The 14,668-nt window shown below is 42.7% G+C and overlaps 1 protein-coding gene across 2 annotated transcripts in view; it reads right to left on the bottom strand.

The window, feature by feature from the left end:
* BMX (BMX non-receptor tyrosine kinase) overlaps positions 1 to 14,668 on the bottom strand; it is a 24,394-nt gene that overhangs the window by 469 nt on the left and 9,257 nt on the right. For both annotated transcript variants that reach the window (XM_083734373.1, XM_083734372.1), the window contains exons 7-18: positions 12,747 to 12,928; positions 11,848 to 11,910; positions 11,521 to 11,583; positions 10,585 to 10,639; positions 8,730 to 8,809; positions 7,687 to 7,814; positions 6,136 to 6,210; positions 5,824 to 5,992; positions 4,409 to 4,625; positions 4,183 to 4,247; positions 2,696 to 2,814; positions 1,208 to 1,365 (exon numbers count right to left, since the gene is read on the bottom strand). In XM_083734373.1, the coding sequence (XP_083590499.1) occupies positions 1,208 to 1,365; positions 2,696 to 2,814; positions 4,183 to 4,247; positions 4,409 to 4,625; positions 5,824 to 5,992; positions 6,136 to 6,210; positions 7,687 to 7,814; positions 8,730 to 8,809; positions 10,585 to 10,639; positions 11,521 to 11,583; positions 11,848 to 11,910; positions 12,747 to 12,928 (1,374 nt within the window). The remainder of the gene's footprint in view (positions 1 to 1,207; positions 1,366 to 2,695; positions 2,815 to 4,182; positions 4,248 to 4,408; positions 4,626 to 5,823; positions 5,993 to 6,135; positions 6,211 to 7,686; positions 7,815 to 8,729; positions 8,810 to 10,584; positions 10,640 to 11,520; positions 11,584 to 11,847; positions 11,911 to 12,746; positions 12,929 to 14,668) is intronic.

Here is a 14,668-nt window from a genome sequence, read left to right as displayed (position 1 = left end):
AACAAAGCCATGGACATAACTGGGGCATCACCATCACCAAGAAGGCCTTGCCTTATATCACCACCCCATGAGTCACACCCACTGGGGGACCAAAAGCAGCTCCTCTTCCACCACCCATCGCAAGGCCTTGGCTAGTAAGAACCTTAATATGTGGGGAACATTCTGTGCCATAGCATGAAGAACTTGGGAAGGTCATCTACATTTCATTTATTGTTTCGTCTTTGGAAACTTTTGTCAAACAAGCTCCTCTTTGAGCACGTGATGTTCCTTGCTCATCATCATAGCATTGGTCTATCTAGCCCAGTATTGTGTACTCTGAGAATGGGTCTCCAAGGTCTTAGGCAGAGGTCTTCCCAATCCAAGATGAAGAGAGCCTTCATCTAAGAGGGTATCGGGGATGAAACCTGGGTTGTTTTACATGCCTTCTGAACCTGAACCATCTTCAATGCCCACCACAAATGTGACCAGTCTGAACAGTACCTAAATCCAGGTGCCATAATAATAAAACATGTAGTGTATTTTTGGATCAGTACCTATAAATAGTGCCTATAGCAGTACCACACACTCATAAACTTTTTGAGCGGTGTTAAACCTTTTTTTAAAAAATGAAGTCAGGTGTGAAATGAAGGGTACACAGCTACTGATGCACTTAAGAATAAGGTGGACTAAATCAAAAGAGGTACACAAACATATTTACTTTTTTGTAGGCGTCCTAGGCTACAAAAACAGGACTACAGCTTTATTTTTCTACATCACAGCCTTCCTGTTTAAAAAGTCAAAGAAGCTTGTGTGTGTGTGTGTGTGTGTGTGTGTGTGTGTGTGTGTGTTTGTGTGCTTTACAGGGAAGGTAATGCTTCTCTTATTAATTTAAGCAAATCCTTTGACAAAATAATGCTTTTATGAAAACCATAATCATTCAAGATTCCGTTCAGTTCTGATGTATTATCATTTAAAGTCAGGCACCTTAGTCCAAACCACTGCACACACGTGGGACTCCTACACACTCAGTCTTCTCACTACAATGGAGTGATAAGTTCTGTGCTTGTGTGGAGTTTGTCCTCTCCCATTAAAATAATAAGTGAGCCTTTACTAACAAGAGAAGGTCCAGGCGCAACCAGAGGCCTACAGCTGCAAAAGACAGCAGAGAAAGGTGAAGGGGGTAAAATCACTTTTCTTTTTCATGCCTCAAGTGAACTAGGGCACATACCTCATTCCAGCAGCTGTACATTATTTGATAGATTGCCTGGGAAGCCAACTGCGGGCGATAAAGCCGATAGCCAAGGCAAATCTTTTCGATCACTTGCATATTGTCATACTGCTCATAGGGTTGCTTCCCCAGAGTGAACACCTCCCACATTAAAATTCCTGTAGACATGTCCACAGAGTGGAGGAAAACAAGGTATTATAATGGTACATAAAACCCAGAAGGACATTAAAAAATAAAAAAGGTTGCTTCCGGGCCATCTGTTTATTGAGCATTCATGTGGATTTGTTGGCACTAAGTTTGCAGGCAGGTTAAGAAGACGTCTGCTGTTTGTTGAGGTTCCATTCCAATTTGTTTGCAGGGATGTTAGATGATGAGGCATCAGGCTATCATCATCTCCCACTTTTCACTGCGTTTCCCCCATCACTTTCCTTATTGCAGAATGACGTATTTTGGTTACGCAAGACCATTCAATCAATTTCAATTATGCAACATGAATTTGCAAGGTGTGAGAATGAATCCCACCCCCAAATAGCAACAGCCTGGAAGCATCCTTATTTGTGTGACAGTTATTTCTCAATATAGGAGCATCATATTCTGCATAAGATGCCCATTAATTATTTCATTCCATTCATGAATCGTTTCTCATAAAATATCCCAAAGCTATTTCACAGTAAAAATATGATGAAAGACCAGCTGTATACTGAATTGCCTCTGCTGTTTAAAAACCCACAGCCTCTCTCGCTAATTTAAGTGTTTATAACTTGTTCTCGTTCCGTCATGCATTTTTTGTGCTACCAAGCTACTTCTCTTTGACTTCACAGCTACCTTTTTTTTTTTAAAGTGCACTTGAAATATCCACAAGCCAAAAAAAGGAGCATGTCAGTCTCTGTGTGAACTGCTGGCAGCTGGTCCAAATGCTGGCAGCTGGTCCAAATGGGCAGGATGTGGAAAGATGTGGCACAGTACAAATCGGCAACTGATAAACAGCATCCTTGTACTAGTTGCTGCCACTCCTGAGAAGTATCCTTTCCTCTGCTTTTTGTTTAGTGCTGCTATGGCTCGGCAGAAGCGTTATCTAGATTTGATCATCTATCTGACTGCATATTTTTTAAAGACTGCTGAATTTCCAAAAGTGTGTTAACATCCACGTTTTAATTGCTTTGGGACATTGAGCTATTTAATTAGGAAATAATGCCAAGCTGGAGAGAAAAAGAAAGAGAACACAGAGCTGTCCATGCATTTGGAACTATATTTCCTATATGGCAAAGAAAGTCCATACAATACAGACATTCACAATCTGGGCATAATCCAACAGGGATGTGTCTTGCACAAGTCCTATTGGTTTCACTAGAAGAATTCCTTAGGGTGCATTATATCATCACTCTGTGCCTGATCAGTCGCAGGTCCATCCATTTATTTAGATAAACAACATCTAAGGGCTTTTCTTCACTTCATGTAGCATTTTCAATAGTTGCATTACATACTCACCAAAGGCCCACACATCCGATTTGCTGCTGAACTTGGTATAATGAAAAACCTCTGGTGCTGACCACTTCACGGGAAATTTAGTTCCTAAAGAACTCACATACTGGTCATCAAGCACATATCTATAAGGCAAGATTCACTGTTTAGGCTTCACGGAACAAAATGAAGGATGTATCCGAGTGACACCTCAGTTGAACCTGCTCTGCTGAGAGGTTTACCCAGATGGTTGTACCCAATGACAGGCCTATAACTAACCCATACCTAACTTAGATCTATTCATGTCAATAGGTTCACTCTGAGTAAAACTGAGCTGGCTACAACCCAGTAATACAAATATCAAAATATTGGTTATCAAATCACCCATCTATCCATTTTTTGTAGAAGCTGGTTTGGACATGGAATGTGCACTGAAAATTCACAACAACCTTCTGGCAAATGTAAAGTACCGTATTTTTCGCCCCATAGGACGCACCGGCCCATAGGACGCACCTAGTTTTTTTGGGGGGGAAATAAAGAAAAAAAATCCCCCCTCAGGTGCAGGGCTGGGGCGGGGGAAGCCCGAGCTTCCCCCGACCCCAGCCCCCAGAACAGGTTGCTATCCGCTATCCGCTAGCTGCGCAAAGCCCGAAGCTTGGGGCATGCTGAGCTCAGCGCACCCCAAGCTTCTGGGTGCAGGCAAGCTCTCCGCTAGCCATGGGAGAGCTGGGTCTCCCACGGCTAGCGGATAGCTTCCTGAAGCCTGGAGAGCGAGAGGGGTCGGTGCGCACCGACTCCCCTTGCTCTCCAGGCTTCAGCGAAAGCCTGCATTCGCCCCATAGGACTCACACACATTTCTCCTTCATTTTTGGAGGGAAAAAAGTCTGTCCTATAGGGCGAAAAATACGGTATGTTTCTTATAAGCAATATCAATATGAAAACTTCCCAAGATCCTTAGATAACCACTAGCTTGAGGCTAGTTTATGGATGAACAAATTTCTCCCCCACCCCCGCCTCGCCCCCCAATAATTTAGAGCTCACTATGAAGCAGAGACGTTTCTATTTTAAAAAAATAGTATTTAAAATTTTATTAATATTTTAAGAAGATTCAATCCATATTTTGATACATAAGCCAGGAGTGGGATGAGAATTGCCAAAACATTGTTCAGGCAATCTCTGTATGAAGACAGACAAAAAAACAAAATCCTGAGGGGGTTGTGCACTAAACACTCCCTTACTTCAAGAAGCAGTGGAGAAAGCAGCTTCTTTTAAAACAAACAAACAACCTCAAAACCTTGATTTAGCTGCTGTCTGCGATTCTGGTAGCAGTAACGCAACTCTGATCTTAGCAGCCCGGCCATGAGTTTCTTAACACAGAAAGACTTGACTGCAGTTTAGTTCCAGATTATTTGAGAAGGAAAATGTGGTGCCTCTTAGGTTCTCATGAGAGCTGCCATTTTTTAATTATAATATTATAATATTTCCCCCCATTGACGCTAAAGATTGAGACTTACCTTGTCATTCCAAAGTCGGACACCTTCACTGTAAGATCAGTATCAACCAGGCAATTTCTAGCAGCCTTTGCAGAGAGCACAAAAAACAAAATCAGCTTAGAAACAGATGTGATGCTGATCAGTGCTCTGAATCTCCTAAATCACCCCCCACCCCCAAAACAACCAAAGGTTGTTAAAAAACAAAAAAATCCACACCCATTCCAAGTTCTGCTTTCCAAGAACTTACCAAATCTCGGTGTATGAACTGATGTTCCTCAAGGAAAGCCATTGCTTCACAAACATGGTAGCACATCTCCATCAGTTGAAAGGGATGCAGCTCTTTGCCATGGGCTTTTAAGTAACTAAGCAAGCAGCCATTAGCCATGTATTCAGCCACTATGTAGATGGGATAGGTCTTTGTGCAAACACCATACAATTTAACAAGTTTGGGGTGATTCAGTTTCCTAAAACGAAGTACTGGATTTTAACACTTATATAAACATACACGGGGCACTGGCATGCACCTCCAGAAACCCATGCAATTATTTCTATTCTCAGTCCCCGTCCCCCCGAAGCTACATAAAGACATAATAATTAATAACACAGTGTAACGGCTGAGCAATACTAGTTGGATCAAAAATATAGTCAAGGAAGGCTTGACATGGCTAGTGCTTCAATAGGGATTGCAGTGCAAATATAACCCATATTGGCCAGAACATCCATTCATATGCATCACAAATGTTTCTCATCTAAAGAAACACTAATCAAACAATAGTATAAATAACTGACAAAAATGCTTCTTCCTATTAAAGGCATTGATAAGGCAGAGAAAACCTATGGTTATCTTAGTTATGTAAAGGGACCCCTGACCGTTAGGTCCAGTCGCAGACGACTCTGGGGTTGCAGTGCTCATCTCGCCTTATTGGCCAAGGGAGCCAGCGAACAGCTTCCGGGTCATGTGGCCAGCATGACTAAGAGCTTCTGGAGGACCAGAGCAGCTCACGGAAATGCCGTTTACCTTCCAACCGGAGCGGTACCTATTTATCTACTTGCACTTTGACGTGCTTTCGAACCGCCGACCTTCTGATCAGCAAGCCCTAGGCTCTGTGGTTTAGACCACAGCGAATCACATAATTTTAGAGTTGGAAGGGCCAAGAAGGTGATCTAATCCAATGCCCTGCACTGCAGTAATGTTTTGTGTAACATGGGACTCGAACCCATAACCCAGAGATTAAGCCCCCGAGAGCTGCATATTGCCTGTCCCTTTCGTTTATTGATTTCTTGCAAATGTTTTTTATCACCGTTCAACAAAGGTTCCGAAGGCAGTTTACATAAAAGGAAGCGGAGGAAAAATCTTAAAATACAGAAGACAAAAACTAAAAGGCTTCAAGATCTCAAAAGCCGGATCAATACAATAAGCAGGGCTCACATTAAGGCTGAAAGGCTTGGAAGAACAGGGCGCTCTTTGCCTGGTGCCAAAATGACAACAAAATAGGAATTCGATGGAGAGAACAGGAGCCACCACTGAGAAGGCCCTCACTGTGGCTGCCACCTGCATTGCCTCAGACAGGGCTGATACTGTCAGAAGGATCTCTACTGCAGTTCCTAAGTACGGGTAGGCACATATGGACTTAGTGTCACTTAGGGAAAACCCTTGCTTACATCATGGTTTCAGCTTCTTCCAAGAATTCATCTTCAGACATTGACCCTTCCTTGATCATTTTAACAGCAACGTATTTCTTTTTCCACTTTCCCACCTGCACCACTCCAAACTGACCACTCCCTATTTCCTTCAGCAAGACAATATCTTCACGCTTTAGCTCCCAGGGGCCTAAGTTTGATAGAAAGAGTTGTTATATTAGATCATATATATGTTGTTGTTGTTTGGTGTGGGGTTTTTTTGCTGTTGGAGAAGGGTTTCCTGGAAAAACTATTACTAATTTCCTACCACAGTCAAAAAAGGCTTTCCCCTACCTTTTCCCAAAGGTGCTGTGGATGGAACTTTGTTTGCCTTCGTGGACACTGCATGTCGAAGTCTTGTAACTATACCTAGAAATTAAGTTCACCAAATAAGGTAAGTTTGCTGAGAAAGGGAACCTGTGTCTTAAGATCTGCATGAGAGGCACTGCTGATCGTTCTGTCTATAATCATGGCACACTCCATGGCAACTCATAACAGGGTCTTCTCAGTTATGAGACCCTGGATATGGAAATACGTTTGTCCCCTTTGTTGACGTCTTCTCAACTTCTCTTAAAGAGGTATCCATTTTGTAGCTCAGTGGTAGAGAGCATCTGCTTTGAATGTAGAATGTCCCAGGTTCAAACCCTGGCATTTCTAAGTAGGGCTGGACTCCCAACTTCATCGTCCCTGACCACTGGCAGTGCTGACTGGGACTAGTTGGAGCTGAGGTCCAGTAATCTCTGGTAGGCCACAGATTCCTGATCCCTGATTTATGGGAATAAGCATGACCTACTTCCAAGGGGGATAAATATTTACTGTGACTAAAATATGCAGATAATTGGAGAAATCAAAAGCTGTTGTCAAATATAGTTAATGTTCTTTGTCTACTTTTGCCTGGATCTGTAATAGTTATTATCATTTATAGATATTAAGGGAAAGGACCCCTGGATGGTTAAGTCCAGTCAAAGGCGACTATGGGGTTGTGGTGCTCATCTCACTCTTCAGACCAAGGGAGCTGGTGTTTGTCCACAGACAGCTTTCCAAGTCACGTGGTCAGCATGACTAAACTGCTTCTGGTGCAACAGAACACCGTGACAGAAGCCAGAGCGCACGGAAATGCCATTTACCTTTGAGCCACAGCAGTACCTATTTATCTACTCACACTGGTATGCTTTTGAACAGCTAGATTGGCAGAAGCTGGGACAGAGCAATGGGAGCTCACCTCGTCATGGATTCGAACCACCGACCTTCCGATCAACAAGCCCAAGAGGCTCAGTGGTTTAGATCACAGCGCCACCCACTCCCCTTATCATTTACACAGCACTTGAAGATGTAGGATCTTTCCATAATAAAAGAAAACCAATAAATAATTAACAATTTGCTGTCCTTTCTTGAAATTCAACATCAGCTGCCAAGAAGCAGCAATTGCACTGCCCAAGGATAGGACCAGCAATGGTAAGCCTTAGTAGAATCTTCTCAAGCTGCAATTCTATGCCCAGTTTGCCTTGGAGTGAGCTTCACAGAACACAATGAGACTTACCTCTGAGTAAACATGTTTAGGCACTGCCAGTATTGCCTTTAGGAAGCTGAGGCTAAGAGAGAGCGGTTTGCGCATAAGTCTACCTAGCTGGTCAGAGAATGAAGTAAGATGAAGATTGGGAATTCCCAGCTCACACTCTTAGACTACAATCACAAATACACCTAGCAGGGAGTAAGACCCATTGAACACAATGGAACTTACTACAGAGTAGACATGGGTAGGATTGTACGAAAAGCAAACACACACAATAGGGAAATTGACATTCATGAACACAATGCAAATCATGAAATGATAAAGCGATTTACCTGCTGAATTGTGCTGATGATAATGAATAAGCTCAGGAACTGAATCAAAACAGTAATTCTCAGCCAGGTAAAACTGTTTTTTGTTGTTTACATTGACATGGTAGTGTTTAACGATTCCTTTTTTATCTCTGGAAAAAATGAAGACAAACCATTCCAGCTAGCATAAGGAAAACGAGAGGAATCTCTTAGAGGAGGGGTTTTTCAAAGCCCACTTGGGAGGGCTAAACATTATTGAGGCCCACTAGTCACAAAGGGATGGTAGACAGAGATGGAGCTAGACATAATCACCTGGCTATTACAGACATCATTCACTATTGATAACTAATCCCTTTGGTAACAGCTAAATTATTTGCTACAGCAATTCCCTTGGGGCAGAGTTCTATAGCTTTCCTCAAGTTTAGACATTGGTTCTGGTGGTATCATGACCTGGGCTGAATCTAGACATATATAAAAAAAGCCCTGTGAGAATACTTTTTTTAAAAAAAAAGTTTAAAAATATATATTGAATTTGCCATTAGCTCACCATCGCCATCTAGTGTCACATTTGTATAATACACATAAAACACACTTTAAATGTTCTATTCGCAGCTGTATAGCTGAGTCTTCAGCCCCTCTTTTCTTTTAGCAGAATTTGCTGATCCAAAGGCTCTAAGCAGAGAGCACAATCTGTTTTATATTTTCCCCTTCCTTCTGTGTCTCCAAGTATTTCTGCTCATCTCCTGTAATTTCTTCTCCTTTCATGTGTGTAACTTTTAACTTATTTGCCACAAGCTGTCAGTTCCTATCATACCTCCTAATTTCTCTCTCCACTTCCCACTCTCTCTGCCCGTTTCCCCATGAGCTTTAATATAGACAAGCAGGTAGCACTGAAACCAGCCTTCAGAATAGGGCCACTTTAATTTGAATTATATATGAACACAGATGCAATCTGAATCCAGAAAAAGCAACTGTACAGCTTGGTTCACATTTGAGGGAAGACCAATACATTAAATCAGGTATACATTATATTGGAGGGGTATATTATATATACCTCGCCTACTTACCTGCAAGTCATGCTGAGTACAGATACAGTGTATTTCCCTGCGTGGCTGGAATTACGAACCATGTAAGCCCCATCCTTCCCCTTTTAATAAAAACCAGAAGAGAACCTTTGTAGTAGTTGAGAGGATGGATGCTCTGTTAGTTTTTCACAAAATGTGAGGCCTGTTTCATTGATATATACTCATACCTTGGTTCTCGAACGCCTTGGTACTCATACATTTTTGCTCCCGAACGCCAAAAACCCAAAAGTAAGTGTTCCGGTTTTTGAACATTTTTCGGAAGCTGAACGTCTGATGGGGATTCCGTCAGGAAGCTCCTGCAGCGAACCGGAAGCAGCGCCTTGGTTTTTGAACATTTCAGGAGTCAAACAGACTTCCGGAACGGATTACGTTCGAGAACCAAGGTACGGCTGTATTAGAGATGTTCTAAAAGTGCATCAAACTATGCTTTTGTATAGCTCCTTGCCAATCACCAAGGGTCAGTGCAAGCAAACCATATGCAAGGACGGACATCACCAACACACTGAGAGGCAGATGACATGCTTATGTACATTGTTCACCCTACACACATATAAAAAAAAGTTCTGAAAATGCTTTTTTAAAAAGCGTTTTTAAAAATACGCTGAATTTTCCATTAGGCTCACCATCGCCATCTAGTGTCACATTGTATTTTGCACTTAAAACACACTTAAAGCCTTTTATTTGCAGCTGTATAACTGAGTCCCATGACTCCTTAATTTGCATCAGGAAAAAAATATTGAGGGGGGTAGGCACAGAATGAAAGATGTTAATTGGGAGGAGGGCTGGAAAGATCTTAGCCCTCTGAAAAAGAAATAATAGCATAGCCACCCATCCTAAACACATTTGCTCTGAATTCAGTTTGTGGTCTAATTATAATGTTTATGCGGAAGAGTTCATTTTCTTCAGGTATTCGCAGGGGTCCATTAATGGAGAGGCAGGAGGGGAATCAGCTGCTTGTCTCATGAGTGTTCAACACCCTCTTGATGCCCTCAAATTTTAAAGTTAACACTAACTGAATATTTTGAGTTGGCATCTCTTCCACTACAGTCTGCTAATTCCAGGAGTGTCAGGGCCATTAAATAGACTTGTTTTACTCTCATTGGGAACAGGCAGGTGTGTGGCAGTGATGGGGGTTCTGATTGGGAGCACAGCCTGATCTAGCCTGGCCTCTCTGCATCTGCCGTCAGAAGAATTAGCTATGCAGTGTGAAGCTGCACAACAAATGGGGTGTGTATAGTCTGGCCCTCGCTAGCTGCCTTGAGTATCATCAGGGGAAAAGGTGGGGTATAAAATATAACAGCAGCAGCAGCAGCAATATAAGAAGGCAGCAATTTCAGTTCCAACCTCAACTTTGGCACAATCAGTGATGTTTCCGTTCTGCTGAAGTTCTGTTTCTGCCAAATACTACATTATCCATCTCACTGTATGCTATTTAACATAATATAAATCATTCTTTTCATATGCTATGGATTTAATGTAAACAATGACATAACTGTTCCCATACCATTCACTTTGATGTAAAGGAAATGTTGAAACTCTGTATAAAGAAAGTCATTAATGGCGTATTGGTTGTAGGCTATATATATATATATATATATATATATATATACACAAACAAACAAACAAACATGTTGTGAGTGAATACAAATCGTATTCACTGGATTGATTTTCATTCCAGATCTGGGATAAAAATGTGAAGAACGGCAATTTCCACTTCCGTTTCTGACTGAATTCTCTGACACTCCCAGCCTGCACTATTTCAAAGGAAGGAAGCGAATGCTTGCAGCTAAAGGCAATGCATAAACCTAATAAATGTGTAGGAATTTTTAAACACTACCTTCTGCTGCAGCAGTTGTTCTGCCTGGGCCCTTGAGAGTTTACCAGCATACCAACTGCAACAAAAGAAATTGCTAACATATTACATTCACAGCACACAATTATTCTGTAATTGCATTATTATGGAGTAGCACTTTCATTATTTGAACGAGGATTGAAGAATCAATCCCGCGCAATGAGCATGCCATGATTTTGAAATAAGGTTATCTGAAAAATCACTTAAAGAATATGTTCATGTTGTTAAGCATCCCATGGGACAGGTTAAAAAGTTCTGAAACTCACTTTTAAAACCCTCACATATCTACTAAGCAGTGGCTGCTACATGCAGTTTCTAAGTAAATATTTCTGTGAAGCCTTTAAAGGCTTAAACTCCTTTGAAAATGAATTTTCAATTACTACTGCAGCATGGATGATTGCTGCCACATTTATTTAATGCTGGTACCGCAACACACCCACACCACAGAGAATATATGTATACATCGCTTCTCCCCACCCCAAATGCTTCACGGACATTATCTCATATATCCTTACAATAGACTTCTTCCTAATTGCTGAAAAGTGCCTCAGCAGTCCTTACAACAGAGTATTGCTATCTACATGTTGAAAATGTTCAGATGAGATGGGAAAATGACAGTTTTTCTAGCACCACCTAAAAAGATTGTGACTGGTCTGGGGTGTGTATGGGTGTAATGGGAGATTTGGAAACCCTTTAGATGGAGGAGGAAGAGTGGGATGCAAACACAACAAACAGTAATAATGTTTGCACAGACAGAAGCTGGCAGTAGCAGTAGTGGTGTGTATATCAGTGCCAGCAGGACAGGTCATTTATATCTCTGCTTGCCTATCCTGTAGTAAAGGTCTTCCTGCACTGAATACTTAAACTAATGCATTGTGCATGCATTGTGCAATGATCAACCACACCCAATATCCGCCTCACTCATTATTAACAATGCTTTCCTCCTCTTCAGTTGATGACGCTTTAGCTGTATCGACACTTCTTCTGCAAATGCAAAAAAGGCACAATGAGTTCTCCATTTACTCGCCCGGTTATCAGAAGAACTGCAACACTGATATTAATCTACACCTAGGCGATAGTGAGCCAAAAAGACCACAATCTGACTCAGAATAAGGCTGTTTCCTATGTTCCTCACTGAATCTGAGGGAGCACAGCCTAGTCACTCCTGATTTCACAGAATAAATATATGGATTCTCTCTTTGGTATATTCAGCATAGAATATGGAAGTCAAAATGGATAGTGATTTACCCTGGTTTTTCAGTGGCCTGGGATACCTCCTTCAAATAGACACGGGGTGCAAAGCCCTCATTTCTGCAAATGAAAAATACAAAAAAAGTTATTTTTTAAAACCTACATGAAGCACTTGGAAGGAAGACGATGCACAATAAAATGAAACAAACAGGGACCAGGTGACATGAAGTTGCCATGGTGTTTCTGCTGGTACTGCATGATAATTGGTGCCTTCCATCCATGTGGGATCAGGGGCAGCAATGTGGTTGGTGGATAGTCATGATGTTGCTAGTGTCTTTGTGGAAGTGGGTTTATTACCTCTTTATTATGATTGGGCTTTTCCCATTGCTGCTGGGACAAAATCAATGTAAACTCTGGCATAACAGCAGATTACTCCACTGGCTGATAAGACTGCACAAGTCAAAGCATGTACAGCCAGCTAACCTCTCTGGCACTTGCAATTTTTCCAATCTCGGAGAACTCCAATTCTTATACAAGCACTTCCCATGTTGTAGATGTAGGTATATCATATGCACAAGTACTCATCATGGTTATTCATAAATAACCTTTGCTGTTTGTATGACAGCATACATATGGTTTCTCCCCATTTTATCCTCACAGAAACCCTGTGAGGTGGATTAGCTGAGAAGGACTTTGAATGAACCAAAGTCTCATGGAGTTCTAGGCTGAGATTTGAACCTAGTCCAAGACCATCAACCGTCCATGGAAACATACTCAGTTCATGCACCATCCAAATTGATCATTAGACAAACTTTTAACAAAATAACACAGTGGGGTTGTTTGTTAAACTGGGGTAATTCTTTGTTTGAATTCTTTTGAGTACATTGGCTAACAGAATATGAAAACTATACCTCAGTAATAAGGAAATCTCTCTAAACAATGCAGAGAAAACTTACCCGTCCAAATCCTTCACGAGCCACCAATCAGGAGCCTCATCGTTCATAACATAATATTTATTGTTTCTCACAAGAGGAACATCAGAGTTTCCTTTTGGCTCATAATTATAAATAGCTACTGCTTCTTTCAGAAATGACTTGTCAAGTGTTTGACCTGGAGGTTGATGGTCGTACTCGTTGTTCTGAAAGCCGGTAACATAAGATAGGCCACACAGAGAATTAAGAAAAAGAAATCATTGCCGTTTCAACAACAACAACAAATTACGCAGTGCTTTTCAAGTGCCCAGTGTACTTTACAAGCATAACCTCATTAATCCTTAAACTGTGGCTAAGGAAGGTCCTTTATCAGCATGAACAGAAAAATCAGTATCTGTAATTTGTACAAGTATAAGATGCCAACAAACTATGAACTAATCACTGACCTACAGCACCCTCCCCCACTCCTGTGTCTGCTCACAGCTGCATGTGGCCACTGGGAGTAAAAATGCTGCCCATTTCTGAACAATTTGGGACAACGTTATCATGAATGTTTCATGTATATGCAAAGAGAGTGCTAGGGGTCGAGAGTCACAAACAACCATTAAAATTGTATCCTGGGTCATCCTGTTTGCTGACTTGCTTGTACAGTCTAGAACAGAAGTGAATCATCCTATGCTTGCTCAACCAACCCTAAGCAAACAAGCTACCGGGGGCCACTAGGGGCGCATCAGAAGATGGCTGACAATAACATCTCTCCGACCCACAGGAGGTAATTAGGAGGCTGTGATGGGAGTAAATAGCCTCCCTACCCCCCCCAGGATTGTGGGGGGGGGGCTGCCTTTGCCTGCTGTGCCCTATACCAACCCCGAATTTGTGGGGATGGGGGCACTAGGCGGAATGCCCTTCTGTGGATTTCGGTGCTCCTGGACGCTGTCTCTAATACGCACCGCTAGCTGCAAGAACTTCAAAAGGAATAATTAGGAAGAAGCGAATGCACATATGTCAGGGGCTCAGGAGCAGAAGCACAGGAAATGGAGAGCGAAGGGGAAGAATCTGAGGGCAGCATAGGAGAAGACGACAGTGGCCCGAGAGATTCCATGAGCCTCTCCAGCGAATCGGAAGATTCACAGAAGGGGGCGCCGATGGCCAGGGCAAGGGGGCTCCCAGGGGGGACGCGCCAGGAGCAAGGGGCCAGCGGTGACTCCCAGAGCAGCAGCTGGAGATCAGGACCAGCTTCCCCACCAGAGCGTAGTGGGGGGGGGGGAAGAATCCCAGGTATCAGGGCCAGCGTCTCCTCCAGGAGGGAGAGAAGATGAGTTAGGGCTGACCACGCCTCCATCGGGGAGCGAGGGAACGGTCAAAAGGAAGGTTGCCGACTGGGCGCACGCGCCAAGTTCAAATGTACAGGTGAGCGGCACAGCAGGTAGCCCGGATAGGGAACCAGGTCCTAAAGCCCGCCGGAAGGTGGGGAGTGAATCCGGGGACTCAGCGTCAGAAGAGTCCAGAAAGGGTGAGACCCCAGCGGGCAGGAGGGCCCAGAGGAGGAAGGAGCTAAGGAAGAGGTGGAGCAAGGCTAGAGTCTTAAACTGGTGTGGAAGGGGAGGAGATTCAGACGGAGCTTCAGCGGTCTAGGGTTTAAGACGTAGAGCTGCGCGCTACGGCTTTGAAATGGAAACTGAACTTCAATAAAGACTTTTGTATATAATGACGACCTGGCGTTGGTCCTCTGTGAGCTGGGACCTGGAGCAGCTCTGACAACATATTTCAAGGAAGGAAGGGGAGTAAAGACTGCTAACAGAAGAGTTCTCTGATAAACAAGACGAGTCGGAGGAACAAGAAGCTATCATGAGAAGATATGCCAAGACTCGGTATGGCAAAAGGGACTGGATGGGGGAGGGGGAAAAAACTTTCCTTTCTTTCCTCTATGTGATTAAACAAGAATC

Source organism: Podarcis gaigeae (genome assembly GCF_964106915.1).
Source record: "Podarcis gaigeae genome assembly, chromosome: 4".
Taxonomy (NCBI): domain Eukaryota; kingdom Metazoa; phylum Chordata; class Lepidosauria; order Squamata; family Lacertidae; genus Podarcis; species Podarcis gaigeae.
This window is presented reverse-complemented; position numbering and strand designations above follow the sequence as displayed.